Genomic DNA, 22143 nt, shown 5'->3' on the forward strand with positions numbered 1-22143 from the left:
AGGGATCTAGAACTAGAAATACCATTTGACCCAGCCATCCCATTACTGGGCATATACCCAAAAGACTATAAATCATGCTACTATAAAGACACATGCACACATATGTTTATTGCGGCACTATTCACAATAGCAAAGACTTGGAACCAAGCCAAATGTCCAACAATGATAGACTGGATTAAGAAAATGTGGCACATATACACCATGGAATACTGTGCAGCCATAAAAAATGATGAGTTCATGTCGTTTGTAGGGACATGGATGAAATTGGAAATCATCATTCTCAGTAAACTATCACAAGAACAAAAAACCAAACACCGCATATTCTCACTTATAGGTGGGAATTGAACAATGAGAACACATGGACACAGGAAGGGGAACATCACAGTGGGGACTGTTGTGGGGTGGGGGGAGGGGGGAGGGATAGCTTTAGGAGATATACCTAATACTAAATGACGAGTTAATGGGTGCAGCACACCAGCATGGCACGTGTATACATATGTAATTAACCTGCACATTGTGCACATGTACCCTAAAACTTAAAGTATAATAATAATAAAAGAAAAGAAAAGAACTGGTAAAACCAAATGTTTATAATTTGGATAACTTTAAGTTTGTACTATTGAGATTGTACTGTTGATAAGGATGCTATGAAGGTCCTTCTCTTATGTAGATTATATAATAATTTGTTTTTCATAAATTTGCATCTTTATACATTGTATTTCATTAAAACAACTTTAGAATCCTTATGACCTTAACTCATGTTTCGCTATCATGAACCAAAGTATCTCATAATAGTAGCATCTGACTCATGGCACCATTTTGTAATGGGGTGAAATGGACTGTGGCCTCCTAATATCCTCAGTTAAGGGAGCCTTTGGATCATGCTGCATTCTGCCACCTCATCCAGATGTTGGAAGACTGTGCTATTGTACAGGACCATCAATTCCTGGAGCTCATTTATCTACCATAGACCAGGTCTCTGCTTGTAGGATTTCCTGTAAAAGGACATGTTGAGCGATATGTGACATTCCTACCAGCTGGGAACCTTATTCCTTTCGTGGATTTGCATTGAAATTAGTAGTGAAGTTAATAGGGGTGGAATTATCCATTTACAAGGATAATTATCCTTGTACAAGGAATTATCCATTTACAAGGGATACTTGTGAGTGATTATACCCTAACTACAAAATAGTCCTGCTCATCACACATCTTTTTGCCAGAATCCTGATATGTTCTAAAACTCATACAGAGCTAATATCAGAGGTGTGTAATAAAGCTTGTTTCAAATTCTCACTCAGGTGGGTTGTATGGAGAAAAGAACTACCTGGTGACAAGTGTGTGCCAGTTAGTCAGGTTATACAGCGTCTTTTCTGGGTTGGTTGGGTCAGTGTGGCCAGTGAACACTTGGTCCAGGGAGCAGCTGAGGGCTGGCCATTGCGAGCTGCATCTGAAGGCTGCTCCTTGCTGGCCCTGTAGCAGCTGTGTGGAAAGCCTTCATCTGAAGAGCTGCTTCTTTACTTTCTGGGAAGATGGTGGAGTGTGGGGCTTTTTGTGTGTGTGTGTGAGACGGAGTCTCGCTCTGTCACCCAGGCTGGAGTGCAGTGGTGTGATCTCGGCTCACTGCAACCTCCACCTCCTGGGTTCAAGCAATTCTCCTGCCTCAGCCTCCTGAGTAGCTGGAGCTACAGGTGCATACCACCATTCCCAGCTAAGTTTTGTATTTTTAATAGAGATGGGGTTTCGCCATGTTGGCCAGACTGGTCTCGAACTCCTGACCACAAATGATCTGCCCGCCTTGGCCTCCCAAAGTGCTGGGATTACAGGCATAAGCCACCATGCCCGGCTGAGTGTGAGGCATTTAAGGGTAGTCTGCCAGAACCTCTCTGCCTTGGGCAGCCCAGAAGGACCTTGAAGCACAGGTTCACCCTGGGACAGGATATAACCAAGTGATAGTCGCTGACCCAAGTACCACAGAAGTAAGAGTATTATGTGTTGGAAGAAAGGCTGCTCCAAGACTTCAACCTCAGGAGAGAGGAAAAGAAGGGTTTGTAGTCCAGTGGGGATGGTGGTTAGTAACCTTTCGAAGAAAGACATCCTGGTATAACATGAGAAGGCAACACAGTGTGACTCAGCATGGATCAGATGGTCTAGCCTAGTGTTTCTCAACCTCAGCACTATTGACATTGTGAGTCAGATAATTCTTTGTCATGGGGACTGTCCTGTGCAATATGGAGTGTATAGCAGCATTTCTGGCTCTACCCATTAGATGCCAGTCCACCTCCCCTTATCCCCAATTGTGACCACCAAAAGTGTTTCCAGACATTGCCAAATGTCTCCTGGGGGTCAAAATCACCCCTAGTTGAGGAACACGAATGTGAAGTAGTCAGCTGTGCCATGAAGCCACTGAATCAAACACAGCTACAGTGGACTCCTATTTCACGGGCTCTCTCAATCTGGTAGACATCTCAGCTACAACTGCTGACTCCTTTGTTCTTTCTCAGTGTCCTTTGATGGTTGAGATCAAGGATTCGAAGTCAGGAAGACCATGGCTAGTCACTTTGCCTCCTGAGGTGGCAGTTTCCTCATCTGTAAACGAGAGGAGCAGCAGGACTCACTGATCTGGTGTGGACAGGAGGAGTGCATGTTAAGGACTTCTCACTGTGGCTGATGTCAAATTAGGCTCTAAGAGTCATGCAGAATTTATAGTGGTAAGGCATTTAGAACTGTCGCCTTTTTAGCATCCATCATATCCTCTATTTCAGGGTAAATGAGTCTGTCTAAGATAAGTTTTAAAGGATCTAGAATCACAAATACCATTTGACCCAGCAATACCATTACTAGGTATATACCCAAAGGAATATAAATCATTCTTCTATAGAGACACATGCACACGTATGTTTATTGCAGTACTATTTACAATAGCAAAGTCATGGAACCAACCCAAATGCCCACCAATGATAGACCGGATAAAGAAAATGTGGTACATATACACCATGGAGTATTATGCAGCCATAAAAAGGAATAAGATCATGTCCTTTGCAGGGACATGGATGAAGCTGGAAGCCAACATCCTCAGCAAACTAACACAGGAACAGAAAACCAAATACTGCATGTTCTCACTCATAAGTGGGAGTTGAACAATGAGAACACATGGACACAGGGAGGGGAACATCACACACAAGGGCCTGTCGGGGGGTGGGGGGCAAGGGGAGGGAACTTAGAAGATGACGGGTCAATAGCTGCATCAGACCACCATGGCACACGTATACCTATGTAACAAACCTACACGTACTGCACATGTATCCTGGAACTTAAAGTTAAATTAAAATGATAATAAAAGCAAAAAAAAAAAAAAAGCCTTAACACCCCCCGCCCCCCACACACACACCCCCCCTCATAGAGACACAGATTTACTCACACACACACACACCTGGCACATGAGGTAGCTGGCAAGAGGGTTATATTTTCCACTTAGTAGCCACAGAGGCAGCTGCACCCTCCGTTAGCATTGCCTTTGCTCCACGTAAGTCGACTCCTAGCAAAGTGGTTTTAAGGGACCATGGAAGTAAAGGAGGCTGTTTGGAAGAAGCACTTCAGTAAGAAGGAAGAATAGGAGCTCCCCCTTCACCCCTCTGTTGAAATCATTTTCTTGGTCTTAATTTATTTTCCTGCCTTTATTTAATGAAAACCTTCTAAGAATACCTTTGAATTTGAACTGGGGTTCATGAAGCACTTGCATGCTATTTATACTCTAACCCAACTGAAAACAGCCTTTTTGGATAATCTTCTTAGGCTTCCAAGAGACCTAACCTTGTATTATAAGCCACCAAGAAAAATGCAAAGAAACAATGACAAAGTCCAGCCTGTTTGCAGCCAAACAGCCTGTGCGTGAGAATTCCCCCGTGGTAGCTCACCTGGACTGGGAGGGAGTCTCTCTTGGTCTCAGTGGTCTCAGTGCTCTGGGACATTCACTCTGTGAGGCCTCTCTTTATGCATCCTTCTCTACTCTGCAAAAAATGTGCAAGCAGAGTCTGCAGCCAGCCTGAGGCTTTTCTAGAATCAGCTTCACCCACTAGAGATTCACTTGGACCACAGCTCTGCTGTCTTGTTCAAGTGCCCAGGGTTGCCCAGAAGGAGTGATTGCTACTTGGTGGTCACAACTCCTTTGAGTCCAGGATCCCAACCCTGTCCTGCCACCTGCACCAGCCGCTGCTCCGGCTGGGCCTGTCCACAAGTATAAAGAGCAGAGGCCTGAGGAGGTTGGTCCACTCAGCCTGTCAAAGCCTTTTAGAGAGGAATATCCGGGCTCTTTGATGTTGCCCTTGGAGGCCTGGGAGACCTTGCTTCAGTTAATTTTATCTCAAGGCCGATTTGACACTTAGCCAGAAAGTTATTTCCTGTGCATACATGTTCTGCTGGGTCCTGTGTGGTCCTCTGATTCACCCAGAGCAGGGGGTGTGTGGGCCAGCAGATGCCTCCTGGGAGTTTTCCAAGCCCCTACCACACACATAGCTACTTGTCACCACCAAGCTGTGCAGAATGGATGCTTTTGGGTCAGCTGACAGCGGACCTGTCTCTTGGAGGTAAAAACCCACAGACTTCACGATTCCCTTCCCTTCTCCTGGAGCCAGACTCTCAAAGCCTTCGCAAAAAATGCCCTCAAAGCTGTGGCCCTGCCTTAGGGAGGGAAGGGTGAGATCTCTCAAAGGGGCTGCTCATTTTCTCAAAATGGTCATTATAAAATGTTTCCAAATGGAGTCGGTATTTGATCAAGTCCCTCAACAAAAATAACAGCCACCGTGGGAATTTTCAGCTGTCCAGCAGTCAATATCAGGCCTAAATTTTGATTAATTGGTGCCTGACGGCTTTAATAATAATGTAAACCAAGTGTGCTTCAATTTTCCTTTCCATTTTATTTTCTTCCCAATTTTATCAATTTGAAGGACTTTTGGCAGCCCCTAATGTTTCATTAGAGAGCCACAGAAGTATGAGGTGAAGTCTGGAGGACAGAGCAAATGACTGAGCTCGCGTGGTCCTACCAGCTGTTTCCAGTGGGTACCCAGCCGCGCTCCGCCTGGCTGTGACTCATGCTCAGCAAGGGCCCGAGTTGACGGTGTGTCTCACGAACGTGGCTGCCCTCAGTCCTAGGAAGCATGCAGATCATTCTCAGAGCTGGCCACCTCGGGTTGACACTTTGGCTGGCCGTGGCCCCCTGTGGCCATGGATCTGAGATGGTCCCTTACTTGCCCTCCTGACTGATGCTCGGTGCCCAGTCCAGGCTGAGGATTCTGTAGTGCTGGCCCAGCCTCCACTCTCCAGGCCTGGCCACCTCGTGTCCCAAAGTCATGGAGTCCTTCTGTCCTGCCTTATAAATCCCAACTTGATGCCTCTGGAGTTATTTATGGTGGTTTCTCTGAGGGCCTGTGGGGATTAGGTCTTAGGCCCCAGCCCTATGCCCTGTCACAAGTCTCCCTTCCGCACTGTGGATTCACTGCAGCAGAGGTGTTTTTGCTCAGTAGAGCATGTTATTAAGGGCAGAAATTAGAGCTGGCCATAACTGACTGACTTTTTCCTCCAGTTGTAACATGAGTTTCAAGGAGAGGCTGAAGACTTCACGTAAAAATTCCACCATGTATTAAAACTTACCAAAAAATAGAATGCTCATCTAATATAATCTGTTGAAGAGATTGCTTATAATTGTCGATTAATCCATCTCCTTCCAAATCAGAGAACATGTAATCATATTGCCCATTTTCAAATGGAAACTCTTTTTTTCCCCTTCTTTGAAGAGTACTTGAGTTACTTTATTTCTGATAGGAATCTCACAGGTTCTGTTTCCATATGGTGGATGAGGCAGACTCTTCTCCTGTTTGCTCAGAATGGGACTATTTCAGCATTTAGCCCTACAAGAGAGGGTCTTCAATGCATGGCTTATTTGGCATGCCCACCTCAACAGCCACCTGCTGGCTCACACCTCCCCCAAGGCACTGCGTCTGCCACTGAGGACAAAGGGCCACACGGCATTTTACCTCTGCTCAATTGAAGGGTCATTGGAAGGCAGGGGAGGAGGCACTGTGTCAGCGTGGTTAGGGATCTGGTGCTGGCATGTGAGTTCCTAGATGTTGTGCCTCATCCTGTTGCCTCTCACCTGGACCATTCCCAAAGTCCCTCCTAACTGGCTTCCAGCTTCCAGCTGGTCCCTGCTTCTGCAACCTTTAAAAAATCTCTACCCCACCTGTTCTCACTTCAGGCCTTCATGGTTGCTGCTATCACCCCTTTTTACAATATAAGTCCCTCAGATATTCTCATGGCTGGTTCTTTCTCATCATTCTAACCTTGGCTTATGTGTCACCTCCTCAGGGAGACTGTCCTGGCTGACCTCACGCCATTGTTCTTCTCTCCCCTGCTTTACTTTCTTCATGACACCTATCAGCATCTCAAGTTATTGTATTTGTTTACTTTTTAATTGTGTTTCTCAAGGTGGAAGCTCTGACTTGACACCCGGCACCCCCTGCTATTTCTTCAGAATCTAAACAGAGTCCAACACATAGTAGGTGCTCAATACACACTGTCTTATTGACCACAGAATCATGCTAATATTTGTAGGATCCTTTACAGTTGCCAAAAGAGCTTTTCATGTGTATGCATCTCATGTGTGATTGTGATTGCTTTTCTGCCCACCTTTGACTAGACTGAGGGCCTTGGGTGTGAGGATTTGGTGGCACTTTCTTATGACACTGGAGGTCTCAAATTCAGGATGTACGATATTCATTGCATATCCTTGCAGTCATGGTCCATGCATGTTTTTATATTGTGTGTTTTTTTTTACTTTATATTATGAGCATTTTCCTGATTGTCCCTATGTATAGTGGCTGAATCACTGCAGAGCGGTTTAGTGGCTGATAGTGTCCTTACCTTGTAGAGTGAGGAACTGGGGAAAGAAGGAAGCTGTGGGCTTTTTTAGCCAAGTTGACTTGACATTGCTCGACTTTGCTCCCCTCCATCCAGTGGGAGGTTCAGAGAAGGGGCTGGAAACAGGCCCTGTTAAGCTCTTTCTCTTATCTCCCTCCCCTTTCCCACCTCAGAGCCCTCCCTATCACACAAACACCCTCACAACACAAAATCAGTGACTCGGTTGTCAAATGCACAGCTCACTGTGACCCCATATAGTATTCCTAAGGACTGGTTAGTATTTGCTTGGATCAGGTTTGCATGATAGATAGTCATACTGTTCCTCATTTCTTATGACCCAAGCTATCCCACTTTGGTTACCACCCCAAGTATTTTTTCTTGTGAGGAAATAATTCCAGCCACATCTATAGTTGACATCCTCATGCCAGTGCCTTAGAAATCTATGCTCTCATGCTTTTCTAAGTGCTTGGTTTGGGTCCTCCTGGGCAAAACGGTATGTCCTGATCCTGTATTTCACCAGAACTTACTTTGGGCCAACCTCCCATTTATTTTTATATCTACAAAAAGTCCACACATAATTTTTTGCCAATTAAAACTGTTTGTTTCGTCACTTATTTTGGAACTGGTTGTTGTAGTTAGTTAGTTGGATCAGGCCTAAAAGACTTCCCAAAGCAGCTATATTATATTCAACATTTTAGACTTATGGGACTTAATGGCCAGAAGGTGATGTAATTATGAACAGTTTCTAAGCAATAAGGACATTTTTACTGCCCTGCAGAGAGCTGAGAGAACTGGCTGGCCTAAAATGAAGAAGGAGGTAGCTATGGATAATTTTCTCTTAGAAAATAATCGTGTCTTATGGGGTGAAAAAGAAAAACATTCAAATCCTCTGCATGTTATTTCTGTAGCCTCTAGATTTGGCAGGTGCCCACAGGTACAGAGAGGAGTTTGGGCAAGAGAGGTGAATGGAGGTGTCAGGCTAGGTTAAGGGAACATACAGACCCCAGGAGGAGGAAATAAAGGCCAAGAAAAAGAAGAAAGTCCTTCAACACTGCTTTGCTCTCACCAAAGTGTGCCCTTTGATCATTCAAATGCTAGCTTACCATCATCCTCCTTTGCACACTGCATCTCCAAATCTGGAAATGTCAGTGGAAAGGAGCAGTGTTCCTTACTTTGACCCCAGCTTGAGAGGCTTCTGTCTTAAATACAGGCCAAGATATTTCCTTGGGAACCTGGGCCCCTGGAAGCTGGGACTAGCTCCCCCCATGGCAGAACGTCAGCCTCCTCACTACTAAGGGAAATGTCAACTCCCGGCTTCCCCAGTTGGACACCGGCCCTGTCTCTCGCCAGGTGCTCCTGCAGCCACACCTTTCATGGGGAGAGCCAAAGGGCAACATGGTGACTGGGGCAGGAAGCAATGGAGGGAAGGCAGAGCAGCAATGGGGTGGGATGCAGGAGAGAGCTGGCCCAATCTGGGCCTCCATCCCAACTCCACTACTAATCACCGCCTCACCCTGTCTCTAACATGTGATCATGGAAGACCTCCCTCATAGGGTCACTGTGAAGAGAACATGAGATAATGGCCCACAGTGGCTACCCAGCAAACTGTTGATTCACTTCTCATCACCAGCAAAGACGGACCTCCATCTAAGAGCGCCAGGAGAGATGTGCAAAGCCTTTGGTAGCCAAGCCTGAAAGAAGTTGCCAAAAGTATGGTGCTCTCCATATCAGGAACAGCTTACTGGACAGTACACAGGATCCACAGACTCCTTTGGTCAACAGCAGCAACTTCCAGTTCCATCTAGGAGAGAGATTCTGCGGTTCCTGCTTTGCCTGGAAATGATGAGGATGAACAACAATGACTGGGGGAGCAAAGGGTGCTATGCAATTTACAAGAGATGGCCGGCACAGCAGTGCAAGCGATTTATACAAGATAACACAGCATGTAGGCAGTGGGGCTAGAAACACAGCTTAGTCAGTTGCTTACTTTTTTAAATCAGCCAATCAGCCAACAACTTTGCCAGGTACTTAGTGGCAGATGTGAAGATGCTGTGGTCTCATGGGAAGAGTGTGGATCTTGAAGTTGGGGGGACTGGGTTAAATCTCAGTGCCACTGCTTGCTGCCTAGCTGACCTTGGACAAGTCACATGAGCCCTCCTAGCCTTCATTTTCTCATCTGTAAAGTGAGCACAGTTAATACTTGTTTTTCAAGTTGTCAAAAAGAAAATTATATGTTTGAAAGCAGTTAACTCTATTCCTGAATATAGTAGGTGCTCAGAAATGTTAATTTCCTTTCTTGACACAAATCCCAAGCCGTTTTTACTCCAAGGCTTTTTACTTATTTAATCCCATAGGTAAAAGTGAATCCAACAGTTTCTACCTGAAATCTGGGTTTTGCCAACTTTGCCCCCACACATCTACTAATGCCCTGTGTACTCCCCTCTCCTATCCGGTTTGTCTGGAGTACACCACATGGAGACTCATCGCTGCCCTTGAACAAGAGGTCATCTGCCATTTTCTTCCTTTCCTCTCCCAGCTTCCTTCACCTTGAGGAATCACTGTATTCCAGATGCCACCACTTCCTCAGGCCTCAGTATGCTTGGGGCCTCCCAGTGAGCTAAAGCAAAGCTGTGCTTCATGCAGAGGGTGACAGACTGCCTCACACAGTGGTCCTCCTGGACAGAAACATGGTGCTGCTTATGCTCCAGTACTGTTCCAGGTGTTTAGTGCAATATCTCTGTCACCCTCCAGAGAATCTGCATTCATGGGGACCTGGGTCAAATCTAGGTGAGCAAGCCTTTGTGACTGGGCCTACCTCTTCTGTAAGACCCTGCCTCTTCCCTTGAGCTCCAACTGTTACCCCATTACCCTTGGTGATGAGCAGATCCACTGACGGGAATCCTTAGGGACACCTCTAGATCTCTTTCAGATCATCCCCTGCTTACTAATCATGGACAGAACGGGCTTCACTTGCTTTTGCTGAGGTACATAAAGTTTCCAAATGGACTCCAGGGAAGGCACAGATGCTGTGAGGCAGCTGGAGGCCATGCATGAAAATTATTCCATTCAGTCTCAGATTTACTCAGCATCCCATGGAAGGTGTGATGAGCATATGGGCCTGGATGCAGAGCAGGATGTGTTAATATAGACTTGCTTTAATCTGAATATGAAAGGTGAGACCCTGGCAGCAGCTCAGGATGCTTCTGGAAGGACCCAGAATGCACACTGCAACACCAGGTAGAAAGTGAAGGCGGGCCTGCCAGATTGCATCATGCCGACGAGAGGTTCTCCTCCAGATTCCATCCTGGCATCAGGTGGCAAGAGGGTGGCCTGTCTCTATGAGCAGTTGGGAGAAATGGCTTTGAAGTAGCATGAAAACCCCAGCTGAAGAGAAGACAAAGTATACATTAATAGAACAAAATGAAGGGGCTGGATGGATAGGTTTATTTTTGAAATTTCAACTCTCTGAAGTAAAGTTGTCATAGTTACCTGCTTGTTTTTACTTGTATTTATGAGATCTGAAGGCCACAGAATTAAAATAATCCTCCCCTGTGTGAAGTGTGTGTCTGTAATAACAAGCACCAAGAAGCACCTGGGCTGCTCTCACTGTGTCAGCTTCATCTCCTGATATTTTTTTTCTAGTCTGTCAGTGTTGCCTGGGCCTGTTGAGAGGAACTCATGATTAGAAAGCAAAAGTTAACTGGACTTCCTTTTGCCACACACATTCAAGATCACTACAGATATTGACATATATTATTGCACACTCATAAACAAAGTACCACAGCCTGCCCATACCTTACTCAGTTACAGCCACACATCTCTCCACACCAAAAAACATTTACAAATACAGAAGGCTGCACTGGAGCATTTTACAAGCTGATGCCGTGAGTCGTATTTGTGAGCATAAATTCCTGATGTGCCACGGTGATAGAAAATAGAAGTAAGTTCTGGTTTGCATGTTTTTTAAGGCCTTAGATGAGGAGTATAGGCACCCATCTTAGATTTGTCCCTCAATGGCCACTTTGCCTTGGGCAAGCCATTGTTTTCTCTGTTCTTACATCCTCTCCTGCAAACTGAAGAGGCTGCCAACTTCAGGGTTCTGCCATTATCAGGGGGCATAGGATGGCTCCACTTGCTAGTTTGTATTTGGGGAAGCTGAAATCCAGAGAAGAGCCAACCCAAACTCTCTACTGCAGGGTGTTGTGTATAAAACCACTATTTTACAATTCATGAGCCTAGTGGGGAATTTGAAGATGATTCTGTGGAACACTACCATCTCCTTTCAATGTTTGGGTGAATGCTGGATTGACACAGTGCCATGTTAAAGTGACCATAGCAGAGTTTGCATAAAATTATGTATTTATCCCAAGTGTGTTATCTGATTTTATATATATATATATACACACACACACATATACACATATATGTATATGTATATATGTGTATATATATAATCAGATGTATATACACATATACATAAATACATATATACATATATGTGTATATACATCTATACACATACATATACATACATATATGTGTGTATACATATATACGTATATGTGTATATGTATATATACACATAGATATGTATATATGTATATATACACATAGATATGTATATATGTATATCTGTATATACATACACATATGTGTATATATATATTCAACAGATGTAGAGGAATTGTCTTTCCAAGTTTATCTTAATTCTAAGCTCAAATTCCCAATTATTTTATTATTTTTCCTTTAAAGACCCCATGTTTTGAAAATTACCTGTCTACCAGGTGAAATTTCTGTATTTAGTATAATTCATGTTTCCATTTTGATTGATTTTAGCCATTTAGCTACCAGGCAGATGTTTTAGCAGCATGAGATAATGGCTGGCACTCCAGGCTTGGCTGATATATTTTCATCATAAAGCAGAGAAATGTGAGGCAGGCACGACTTTGTTTGCAGGAAATGGACGCCTGCCATTTGATGTTTTGAAATATTGAAATCCACTCGTGGACTCACAGGTCCGGGAACCTCTGCTATAGTACATTATTGCAAAATAAAATTGAGTTAGCCTGTCTTGGATAACTGACTGCCAGTAATGAAAATGTTGACTTCGGGAAGAAGGTATTGTGCTTACACTCTTCGCGGGTGTTCTCTTGCATTATTTTCTTAGTGTTGCTGCAGTACTCTCTCTTGACGTCTGTAATCACAGCCAGGATAAGTTCACCAATAGTCTCTTAGTCATGAATTCAGCATCACAGTAGACAAGGGTCACTTTGACTCCCACTTCCTTCAAAATGGAGAGGAGATTTCTTTGTGAGTTTCAGTTTGCACAAAACATTCTCTGCCTAAGTAGCTCAAAAGAGGAGTAGGTGGGATGACTTTTGAGTGGACCCATAATTTGGTTTTTGAAGAAAATTAAAGTACTGAGAAAATAGAAGGTTAAAGGCCACATAGTCTGGCAGATACAGTGGAATCTAATGTTTCTAAAAGAGGGCTGGTTCCCATCTTAATTTATAACCTTCAGCGGCCTAAGAGGACACTCAACTCTGGGAGACAGAAGCAGTCCACTCCCAAGGATCATTCATTTCAGAGCCCCTTGAAATCCTCTTATCACGGGCATTACCAGCTATAGAAAATGGTTTGGTATCATAGTATACAATAATTTAGCAAGGTAAATTCAAACTCTTATTTTTTCAAATTTTTTTACTAATATCTAATTCTAAAAATCAAATCAGACTCTAAGTCTGATTGCATTCCAAGTGATGCATGATGACTTCCTTGTTTTTCCATTTCACTGTTGAAGGACAGCTTGGTTGCATCTACATTTTAGTGATTATGAATAAAAGTGTGAAGGATTTTGAATACAGTTTTTTGTGTGGACATAAGTTTTCAATTCACTTGGGTAAATATCCAAGAGTGCAATTGTTTGGCCATATGGTAGGACTATGTTTAATTTTTTTTTTTTTTTTGAGACATAGTCTCACCCTGTCACCCAGGCTGGAGTGCAGTTGCTTGATCATGGCTCACTGAAGCCTTGACCTCCCAGGCTCAAACGATACTTCCACTTCAGCCTCCCAAGTAGCTGGGACCACAGGTGTGCACCACCACACCCAGCTAATTATTATTTATTTAGTTGCAGAGACGAGGTCTCACTATGTTGCTGGGGCTGGTCTTGAACTCCTGGGCTCAAGTGATTCACCTGCCTTAGCCTCCCTAAGTGTTGGTATTACAGGTGTTAGCCACTGTGCCTGGCCTGTATGTTTAGTTTTATAAAGAACTGCCAAATTGTCTTCCAAAGCATTGTTCCATTTTGCATTCACATCAACAATAAATGAGAACTGCTGTTATTCTTCATCCCTACCAACATTGTTATTGTCAGTGTTATGAATTTTAGCCATTCTAATAGGTATGCAATGGTATTGCGCTGCAGTTTTAATATGTGTTTCCCTAATGACAAACAATGTTGAGTTATCTTTTCTTATTTGCCACCCATATATCTTCTTTTGCCACCCATATATCTTCAGATTTTCTACCCATTTTAAAAATTAGGCTGGTCGTTCTCTTATTATTGAATTTGAAGAGTTCTTTTTGGCTAGGCATGGTGGCCTACATCTGTAATCCCAGCCAAAGTAAGAACCGAGAGGCCAAGGCAAGAAGATTGCTTGAGCCCAGGAGTATGAGGTTACAGTAAACTTTGATCACACCACTGCACTCCAGCCTGGGCAACAGAGACCCTCTTTCTAAAAAAAATATTTTTAAAGAGTTACTTTTATGTTCTTGATATAAGTCCTTTATCAGATATGTAAGTTGCAAATATTTTCTCCAAGGCTGTGGCTTATCTTTTCATTCTCTTATGTTTTCAAAAAGTAAAGTTTTTAATATTGACAAAGTCCAATTTATAATTTTTTTAAGGGATTATGTTTTTATGTTAAAAACTCATCACCAAATCTAAGGTCACAGAATTTCTTCTATATTTTCTTCTAGAAGTTATATAGTTTTTACATTTTATATTTAGATCCATCATCCATTTAAAATTACGTTTTATATAAGATGTAAAATATGTGTCTAGATTGATGTTTATGCATATGCGCATCCATTTGTTCTAGCACTGCTTGTTCAAAACACTGTTCTTCTCTCCTTGAATTAACTTTGCGCCTCTGTCAAAATTTTAACAATAATTTGTGTAGTTCTGTTTCTGGGCTCTCTTGTCTATTCCATTATCTGTGTGTCTGACCTTCTGCCAATACCACACTGTCATGGTAGCTGGAATCATGTAGTGCCTCTTAAAGTTGGGTAGTATGATGCCTAAATTTTATTCTGCTTTTTCAAAATTATTTTACCTGTTCTGGCTCCTTTGCCTTTCCATTGAAAATTTTAGAGTCAGTTATTCTTCACTTGATCTTAGCCAAAAGGCCAAGAAGCAATAGACTCAGCTATTCTATATTACAAAGATTTCTGCTGAGATTTTGATAGGAATTTCATTAGACCTATATTTTGGAAGAAATTTTTATTATTTTGAGCCTTCCAATCCTTGAATATTGTGTATCCATTTATTTATTTTCTTTCATCAGCATTTTACAGTTTTTAATCATACAGATCCTGATATATTTTATCAGATTTATACCTTTGAAATTTGTCAGGACTTGCCTTAAGACCCAGCAGATGGTATATTTTGGAAATTTTCCATATGCACTTGAAAATAATATATATTCTGCAGTTTTTAGATGATTTTTTATATAAGTCAATTAAGTCAATTCTGTTACTCTTGTTGTATAGAACCTCTGGGTCCCCTCTGGTTTCTGTATGCACATTGCTGGAAGAGATTGAAAAGTATGTCACCATGATTGTGGATTTATCTAATTCTCACTTTGATTCTGTCATTTTTATTTGTTTGTTTTGTATATTTTGAGGCTGTGATTAGGAGCATACAAATTTAGAATTGCTGTATCTTCCTGGCCAATTTATTTTCTTATAAATATGAAATATCCCTTCTTACCTCTAGTTACGATTATAGCCTTAACGTCTACTTTATCTGGTATTAGCTAAGCCAACTTTCTTGGGTTACTGTTAGCATGTCATATCTTTTTCCATCCTTTAACCATCAACTGTTTGGTGCCTTTATTTATTTATTTATTTATTTATTTATTTATTTATTTATATTTTGAGATGGAGTTTTGCTCTTGTTGCCCAAGCTGTAGTGCAATGGCATGATCTCAGCTCACTGCAACCTCTGCCTCCCGGGTTCAAGTGATTCTCCTGCCTCGGCCTCCCAAGTAGCTGGGATTACAGGCTTGTGCCACCATGCCCAGCTAATTTTTTGATTTTTAGTAGAAACGGGGTTTCACCATTTCAGCCAGGCTGATCTCGAACTCCTGACCTTAGGTGATCCACCCGCCTCGGCCTCCCAAAGTGCTGGGATTACAGGCATGAGCCACTGTGCCTGGCCTTGGTGCCCTTATATTTAAAATATATTTCTTGTAAGTACTATGTGTGTGTGTGTGTGTGTGTGTGTAGCCATAATTTATATATTATAGATGTATATAATTATATATGAGATATATTTTATTTTGTTTATATACAGCTTGAAAGCTTTTACTTGGAGCATTTGGTAAATCTACATTTAATGTAAGTATTGATATTTTAGGGCCTACATTTACCACATTCCTCTTAATTTTTGCTCTTGTTTTCTTCCCAGTTTGGGTTTGGTTTGCTCCTTTTTTTCCTAGTTTCTTCTTCTTTTTTTTTTTTTTTTTTTTTTTGAGATGGTGTCTCGCTCTGTCGCCCAGGCTGGAGTGCAGTGGCGCGATCTCTGCTCAGTGTAACCTCCGCCTCCTGGGTTCAAGCAATTCTCCTGCCTCAGCCTCCTGAGTAGCTGGGATTACAAGCACCCTCCACTATGCCTGGCTAATTTTTCTATTTTTAGTAGAGACAGGGTTTCACCATGTTGGCCAGGCTGGTCTCAATCTCCTTACCTCAAGTTATCCGCCCTCCTCAGCCTCCCAAAGTGCTGGGATTACAGGCATGAGCCACCGAGCCCGGCCCTTTTTTCCTAGTTTCTTGATGCAGAAGCTTAAATTATTGATTGATTTGGGACATTTCTTCTTTCCTAAAATAAGTATTTAGTACTATAGATTTCCCTCTAAGCATTGCTTTAGCCCCCTTCCAGATGCTGACATGTTGTATCAAGGTCATTTTCATTCAGCTAAGATTATTTTCTAATTTTTCTTGGAATGTCCTCTTTAACCCTTGGATTATTTAGGAGTGTGCTGTTTAATTCCAAGTGATTGAAAATATTCGTTATCTTGGTTATTAATTGCTAGTTTAATTCTATATGGTCAGAGAATATATTTTATATGGTTTCAGTTTTTTTAAATGTGTTATGTTTTATGACACAGAATACTGTATACATTTGTAAATATTCCTGGATTCTTGCAATATATGTGAATACTGCTGTTGATGGGATCAGTGATCTACAAATGTCAATAGGATTCATGTGGTTGATGGGGTTCCTCAGTTCTTCTATATCCGTGCTGATTTTTGTCTACTCATCCTATTTCTTACCATGAGAGGAGTTTTGAAATCTCCAACTACGATTGTGGATTTATCTGTTTTCCTTTTCAGTTGTATCAGTTTTTGCTTTCTGTATGTGTAATTTCTACTGTTAGATGTATACACATTTATTGTTATGTCTTCTTGGTTACAAAACCCTTTAATCAAAATATGTCCCTGGTAATTTTCTTTGCTCTGAAATCTACTTTGCCTAACATTACTATAGCCACTCTAGCTTTCTTTTGATTTATGTGTGCATGGTATATCTTTTTTCATCCTCTTACTTTAAACCACTATTTCATTATATTTGAATTAAGATTCTTACAGACAATATATGGTTGGATCATTTCTAAAAATCATTCAGGAGATTTCTTACTTGCTGCATTTAGATCATTTACATTTAATGTAATTCTTGGTATGTTACAATGTAGTTTGCCTTTTTATTTGATTTCTGATTAGGTCCAGTGTTTTTATTTCCTCACTTTTCCTTTTCCTGCTTTCTTTTAAGCTATTTGAACATTTTTAATAGTAAATTTTAATTTATCTATTGTGGGTTTTTTTTTAACTACATCTCTTTGTATAATTTTTTTAAGTGATTGCTCTTGGAGTTATAAAATACTTAACCTTTTAGAGTCTACTTATGACAATATTTTACCACTTCAAATGGAACATAAAAGCCTTACTACCATATAGGTTCCTTTGCTCTCCCCCATCTTATGTTCCAGCTGTCTTATATGTTACATCTACATACGTTGAAAACCCCATCAATACAATATTATATGTAGTTTTTCTTTTCTACTATTAAACAGCTTTTAAAGAAAGATAATATCCTGTTATATTTACCATTTTTTTTTTTTTTTTTTTGCTCTTCCTTCATTCCTGATGTCCCAGGTTTCCTTCTGGTATTATTTGCTTTCTCTCTGAAGAACTTCCTTTAGTAGATTTTTTATAGCAGCTCTGCTTCTATTAGCTTTCATTCATCTGAAAGTATCTTTATTTCACCTTCATTCCTAAATAATATTTTGAAACCATGATATCATTTCTGAATGATATCTTCTAGGTATATAACTCTAGTTTGGTAGTTCATTTCATTTAGCATCTTAAAATCTTCTGGCCTCAGTAGTTTCAGGTGAGAAATTCACAATAATTCAAATTATTGTTACCCTATAAGTAATATATCATTTTTTTTTCTGCCCACTTTCAACATCCTTTGTCTTCAGCAAGTTTGATTTTGATGGGTTTGGTTATGGATTCCTTTGGGTTTAATCTTGTTTGGGATTTACCATTTCTTGAATCTGTAGATTTATTTCTTTCAGTACATTTTGGAATAGTTTTAGTCATGATTTCTTCAAATACTTTTTCATTCATTTATTCTCTGTCCTCTCATTCTGGAACTCCAATGACAAAAACCTTTTGTTATTGTCTCATAGGTCCCTGAGGTGCTGTTCATTTGTGTTCTCAATCTTTTTTTTTTTTTTTTTCAATCTCTGCTGCTGAGATTGGATAATTTCTATTGATCTATCTTCAAGTTCACTGACTCATTCCTTTTATTGTCTCCATTCTGCTATTGAGTCCATCCAGTGATGACTTTAAATTTGTGGTTATTATGTTTTTAGTTAGAAAATTCTCATTTGGTTCTTCTTTGATATAGTCTCCTTTTTTACTGATACATTCTATTGTAATACTTGTTTCAAGAGTGTTAGTGATCGTTTGTTTTTAGCATGTTTATAATACCACTTTGAAGTCTTTGTCAGATAATTCCAACATATGTCGTTTTGTTTATTGTCCTCTGTTGATTGTGTTTTTCATGTCAGCTGAGATTTTATGGTTGCTTTTGCCAAGTAATTTTGAATTGTATCCTGGTCATTTAAAATATTACATTATAAGACCCTGTCTTGTTAAATACTACAGAGAATATTGATATTTTTGTTTTAGCAAGAATCATGCTGATTAGGTTCAGGCTGCAGGTTGGAATTGTAATTTCAGTGTCATATTGGTTTCACAGGTTTTGCAGTGCTATGTGCATCTATCTGGTGTGTCCCTCCCCAGGGGTCAGTCTGGGATGTGAGCAGAGATATATTTGTTACCTCAGTTCTTCAATTCTGGGGCATGCTATTGGGATCGGTTCCATGCATACACAGGTTGGGGGTGAGGCCAGGAGTTCATAAACAGTTTTATGGAGTAACTTTACTAAGCTCTTCTTGATTCATTCTCTCCTCAGTACTTTCTGGTTCTCTGGGTTTCCCATTTTCTATCTGGCCTAAAACTGCCTAGTTCCATGATTATGCAACATCCAGGCCAAACACTAGGAGAACAGAGAAAGAATAGAGTTCTGGTTGCAGCCTCCTCTTGCTGGCTACTGTTGCTGCTACCTCTGTCCCCACTACCACTGCTGCCATCACAGAATGGCCTGGGACACAAGAGGATGGAGAAAAAAGAGCAAAACAATCTTGAGGGGGTTTCATCTACTCTCTAGGGTTTTGGGGATTTCCCTTCTCTATTCCTCAAGCTGGGTTTCTTAGAGCTTTTGGGGTTTGGGTTTGTTGCATCCAGGCTAAGAAAAGTGGTAAACTCACTGCCAGTTCAGTGGTGCTTTGAATTCAGTGTCCTCTCCTATTTACCTGTTGCTGTTTGCTTTTCAGTGTTCTCAAATAGCTGTGCTGTAGATTTGCATCCAGAGGGAGAGAAAGAGTGTCATGTGTTTTCTCTGTCTTACCCAGAACTGGAACCTCTGATTGATATAATTTAAAATTTTTATTTTTGAATTAACTCATCCTTATATACAGAACAACAGCTGATGTTATTAATAAGAGTCAGGTAAATGGCCAAACCATGTAGTTTTCAATTGGCTTTGTTTATGTCTACATTTATGTCAGGTAGACATGATACTATTTTGGTATCTTCCTTTGATCACATTAACTGTCACTGTAGATTTCTATTTCCACCTTCTAACCAGCCTTGTGGATGAAAGTCGTCTTCTGATTTATTTGCAACTTGTGGGTGATTTCCTGGGAGCACAGCCTCTGCACACAATCTCATGGCAGGGCTGGTCAGGGGCAGTGAGCCTGGATGTAGTCAGCTGACCTGTTTGAGGCAGTTCTGAGAAAAATGAAGTGAGAATCCTCACTGAAGACCCCTGATGGGAGTATACCTTCAGTGTAAGTTTATGCGTACTTCAGACATAATTGAACTACAGCTGGCATTTTTAAGCAGTAGTCTTTTGAACACATCAAGTTGGGTGCAATTTCAGAACAAATTTACATGCAGCTCTTCCGAGATACAAATCTTTGCAGAAATCACACCTGATGCAGTTGAACTGGCAGCTGTTCTCTGGCATACTCAGGGAGAGGATCTCAGTGGAGGTGCGAATGCATTTGTATATAATTCAGAGTTCATGTTAATGTTGTTACCCTGTGACCTATCATGAGTGATTGATTAAAAAATGTTGAGCCTCTTAACTAAGGAGACGATAATCCAGCCTTGGTTGCTGTGGTCAAAGTCAGCTGAAGCCATCCTGGTTCCACCTTCATGGTGGGGAGAGAATCTGGCTCCATGTGGACTCCTGTAGCAGCCCCTTAATTTCAGCTTTGGTTACCTCATAAATAAAACATGATATATACTTACCTTGTAAGGTAGGCTATTGAGAAGATTAAATGAGAAAACATATAGGAAACAGCCTTCTGAAATGTAAAGTGCCATACAAGTGTTTATTACAAGAAATTTTAAACTAACAAAGATAACAATAGGAGGCAATGGTGAATTAAGAGAAGCAAGTCTCATAGTAGAATCAAAGCCTTCTCTTCTCTGCCTTTCAGGACATGGACTCATTTTATGGAGGGGCTGAATTGTGAGGTCTCTGGGTGCCAGAACTAGATAAATCCCCACCTGAGCCTATTCTAGCCCTGAGAGTTTATGATTCTGCAAATAGGTACTACAGAGTCAGGCATGCCCAAGTGTTTTTCTCGCAGGACTGTGGCGATTAGCATGGGCACACTTCGTGGGGTTTAGTTATTAACGCCTCTCTCCCAGGTCCCCAGGCACCTTCTTGGCATCCTTCTGTCCATGTGAAAGAGATCATGTTGGGCTGAGAGCCCCAAAGACAGATTTCCAGTTGCTAGCCAGGCCTCCTGAGTCCCAGCACAGAAAATGTAGTTTTGCTTTAATTGGAAAGTTCAGGTTCCCAGACACAAACCCTCCTGAGAGATCCGCAGGAGGCAACCTGCCCTGAACTGGCCATCTCCTGCCCCAGCAGACTGCCTTGTCCCCTCCCCTGAGGAACACCAGTGTCCTGCCTCTTTCCCCTTGGTCAGCAATACTTTGTGGGGGAGGTTAGGCATGGGGGTTACAGACAAGCCCAGGGGACACCCCCCAGTGCCTTAGGCAGCCACAGCACCATGCAGGCCTGATACTCAGGGTGCCCATCCAACAGGGCATGAGTCAGGGACGGCTCAGCTGACCACTGTCTTCTCCCTCCTGCCCTTGTAGATCACCTCCAATGAGAAGCACTTGGAGAGCCTCAAGAATGCGGGCAGCCTCCTGCGGGCTCTGGAGCGGCTGGCCCCCGGGAGTGGGTAAGTGGGGCCCAGGAGGATCAGCAGAGTCTGCTCTAGATCAGCACACACTCTCAGCCATTCCTTTCTCCACTCCTTCCACTCATCTCCCTCCACACCAGGGACCACCACCTTCCAGCCCATCACTGTCCACTGAGATCCTTCCCAGTGTGGGAAGGGAAGCTCTGCCACTCCACACACTGGGAATCCCCAGTTATGGTGGGGAAAGTGAGGGGACAGGAATCAACAGGGGGAGAGAAAGTCTTAGTCCTGCCAGGGGAAACAATATTCCCACCTTGAGGCCCCCAAAGAGGTTGAGTGGATGACCAAGTGGGAGATGCAAGGAACCTCATGAGAAAGGCAGCCCCTGGCCTGTGCACACATGCCCCCATCAGCAGCCCAGCCAGAGGCATCCTCATCACCACCTTGTGGAGGACTCAAGGCCCAGGCAGGGCTGGGGCAAATGTGACAGCTTAGCCTGCTCTGCTGCACCAGGTTACCTTCCTCAGCCAGAAGTTCAGAGGGACCACACAGAACTGCGTATGTGACACCCAGCTGACAGCATGGGGTTAAGCTAGCCTCCCAGTCCTTGGCTTTACAGTCAGTGTGTCTAGAACATCCTAGAAGTGAGTTCCACAGACCGGGGATAGGCCTACCACCCAGGAGCATGTTACATGCTGTAAAAGCAGAAGGAGCTGGCATCCCAGCCAGCCCCACAGAGACGCTGATGCTCAGTGGAGCATTTCCCCACCCTGGGGAGAAGGACCCGCCTCCTATGGGGTGCCTGACCTTCACTGGACCTGGAATGCTGTCTGCCATTTCCTGGTAGATTCTGTTTTTAGAACTACATGTTTCTGTGAAATCTGCTTCCTGGTGTGCTTTGGGTTTGTTATTAATTTGAAGAAAAATAAGTGGTTGAAGCATTGCTAAGAAGGTGAGTTTGCAGAGAAGGCTCAATTCCAACCAGCCTTTTGTATTTAATCCTGGATAGGTGAGAGGGGAGGATACCATCCTTTTTAGCCTAACCCTACCCCTTTTGTCTTCAGCATAAACCATAGAAGTAAGTTTGTATTCATGGTTTTCTGTGAGGTGAGGGGCAGGAGAGACTGACTTTCCTGCAAGAAGCCCCTTCACA

At 42.3% G+C, this 22143-nt stretch overlaps 1 protein-coding gene and 1 long non-coding RNA gene across 14 annotated transcripts in view; one reads left to right on the forward strand and one right to left on the reverse strand.

The window, feature by feature from the left end:
• The window catches only part of ULK4 (unc-51 like kinase 4), a 727378-nt gene that overhangs the window by 697154 nt on the left and 8081 nt on the right, over positions 1 to 22143 (forward strand). For all 13 annotated transcript variants that reach the window (XM_054550402.2, XM_054550404.2, XM_054550405.2 and 10 more), the window contains 1 exon segment: positions 20944 to 21029. In XM_054550402.2, the coding sequence (XP_054406377.2) occupies positions 20944 to 21029 (86 nt within the window).
• LOC129058585 (uncharacterized) lies at positions 3399 to 12585 on the reverse strand. The gene is made up of 3 exons (XR_008523775.2): positions 12044 to 12585; positions 8900 to 10574; positions 3399 to 8745 (listed from the first exon to the last, which is right to left on the reverse strand). It is a non-coding gene; the product is annotated as an uncharacterized LOC129058585 (long non-coding RNA).

The sequence above is a fragment of the Pongo abelii genome, chromosome 2 (assembly GCF_028885655.2).
Source record: "Pongo abelii isolate AG06213 chromosome 2, NHGRI_mPonAbe1-v2.0_pri, whole genome shotgun sequence".
In the NCBI taxonomy this organism is placed as follows: domain Eukaryota; kingdom Metazoa; phylum Chordata; class Mammalia; order Primates; family Hominidae; genus Pongo; species Pongo abelii.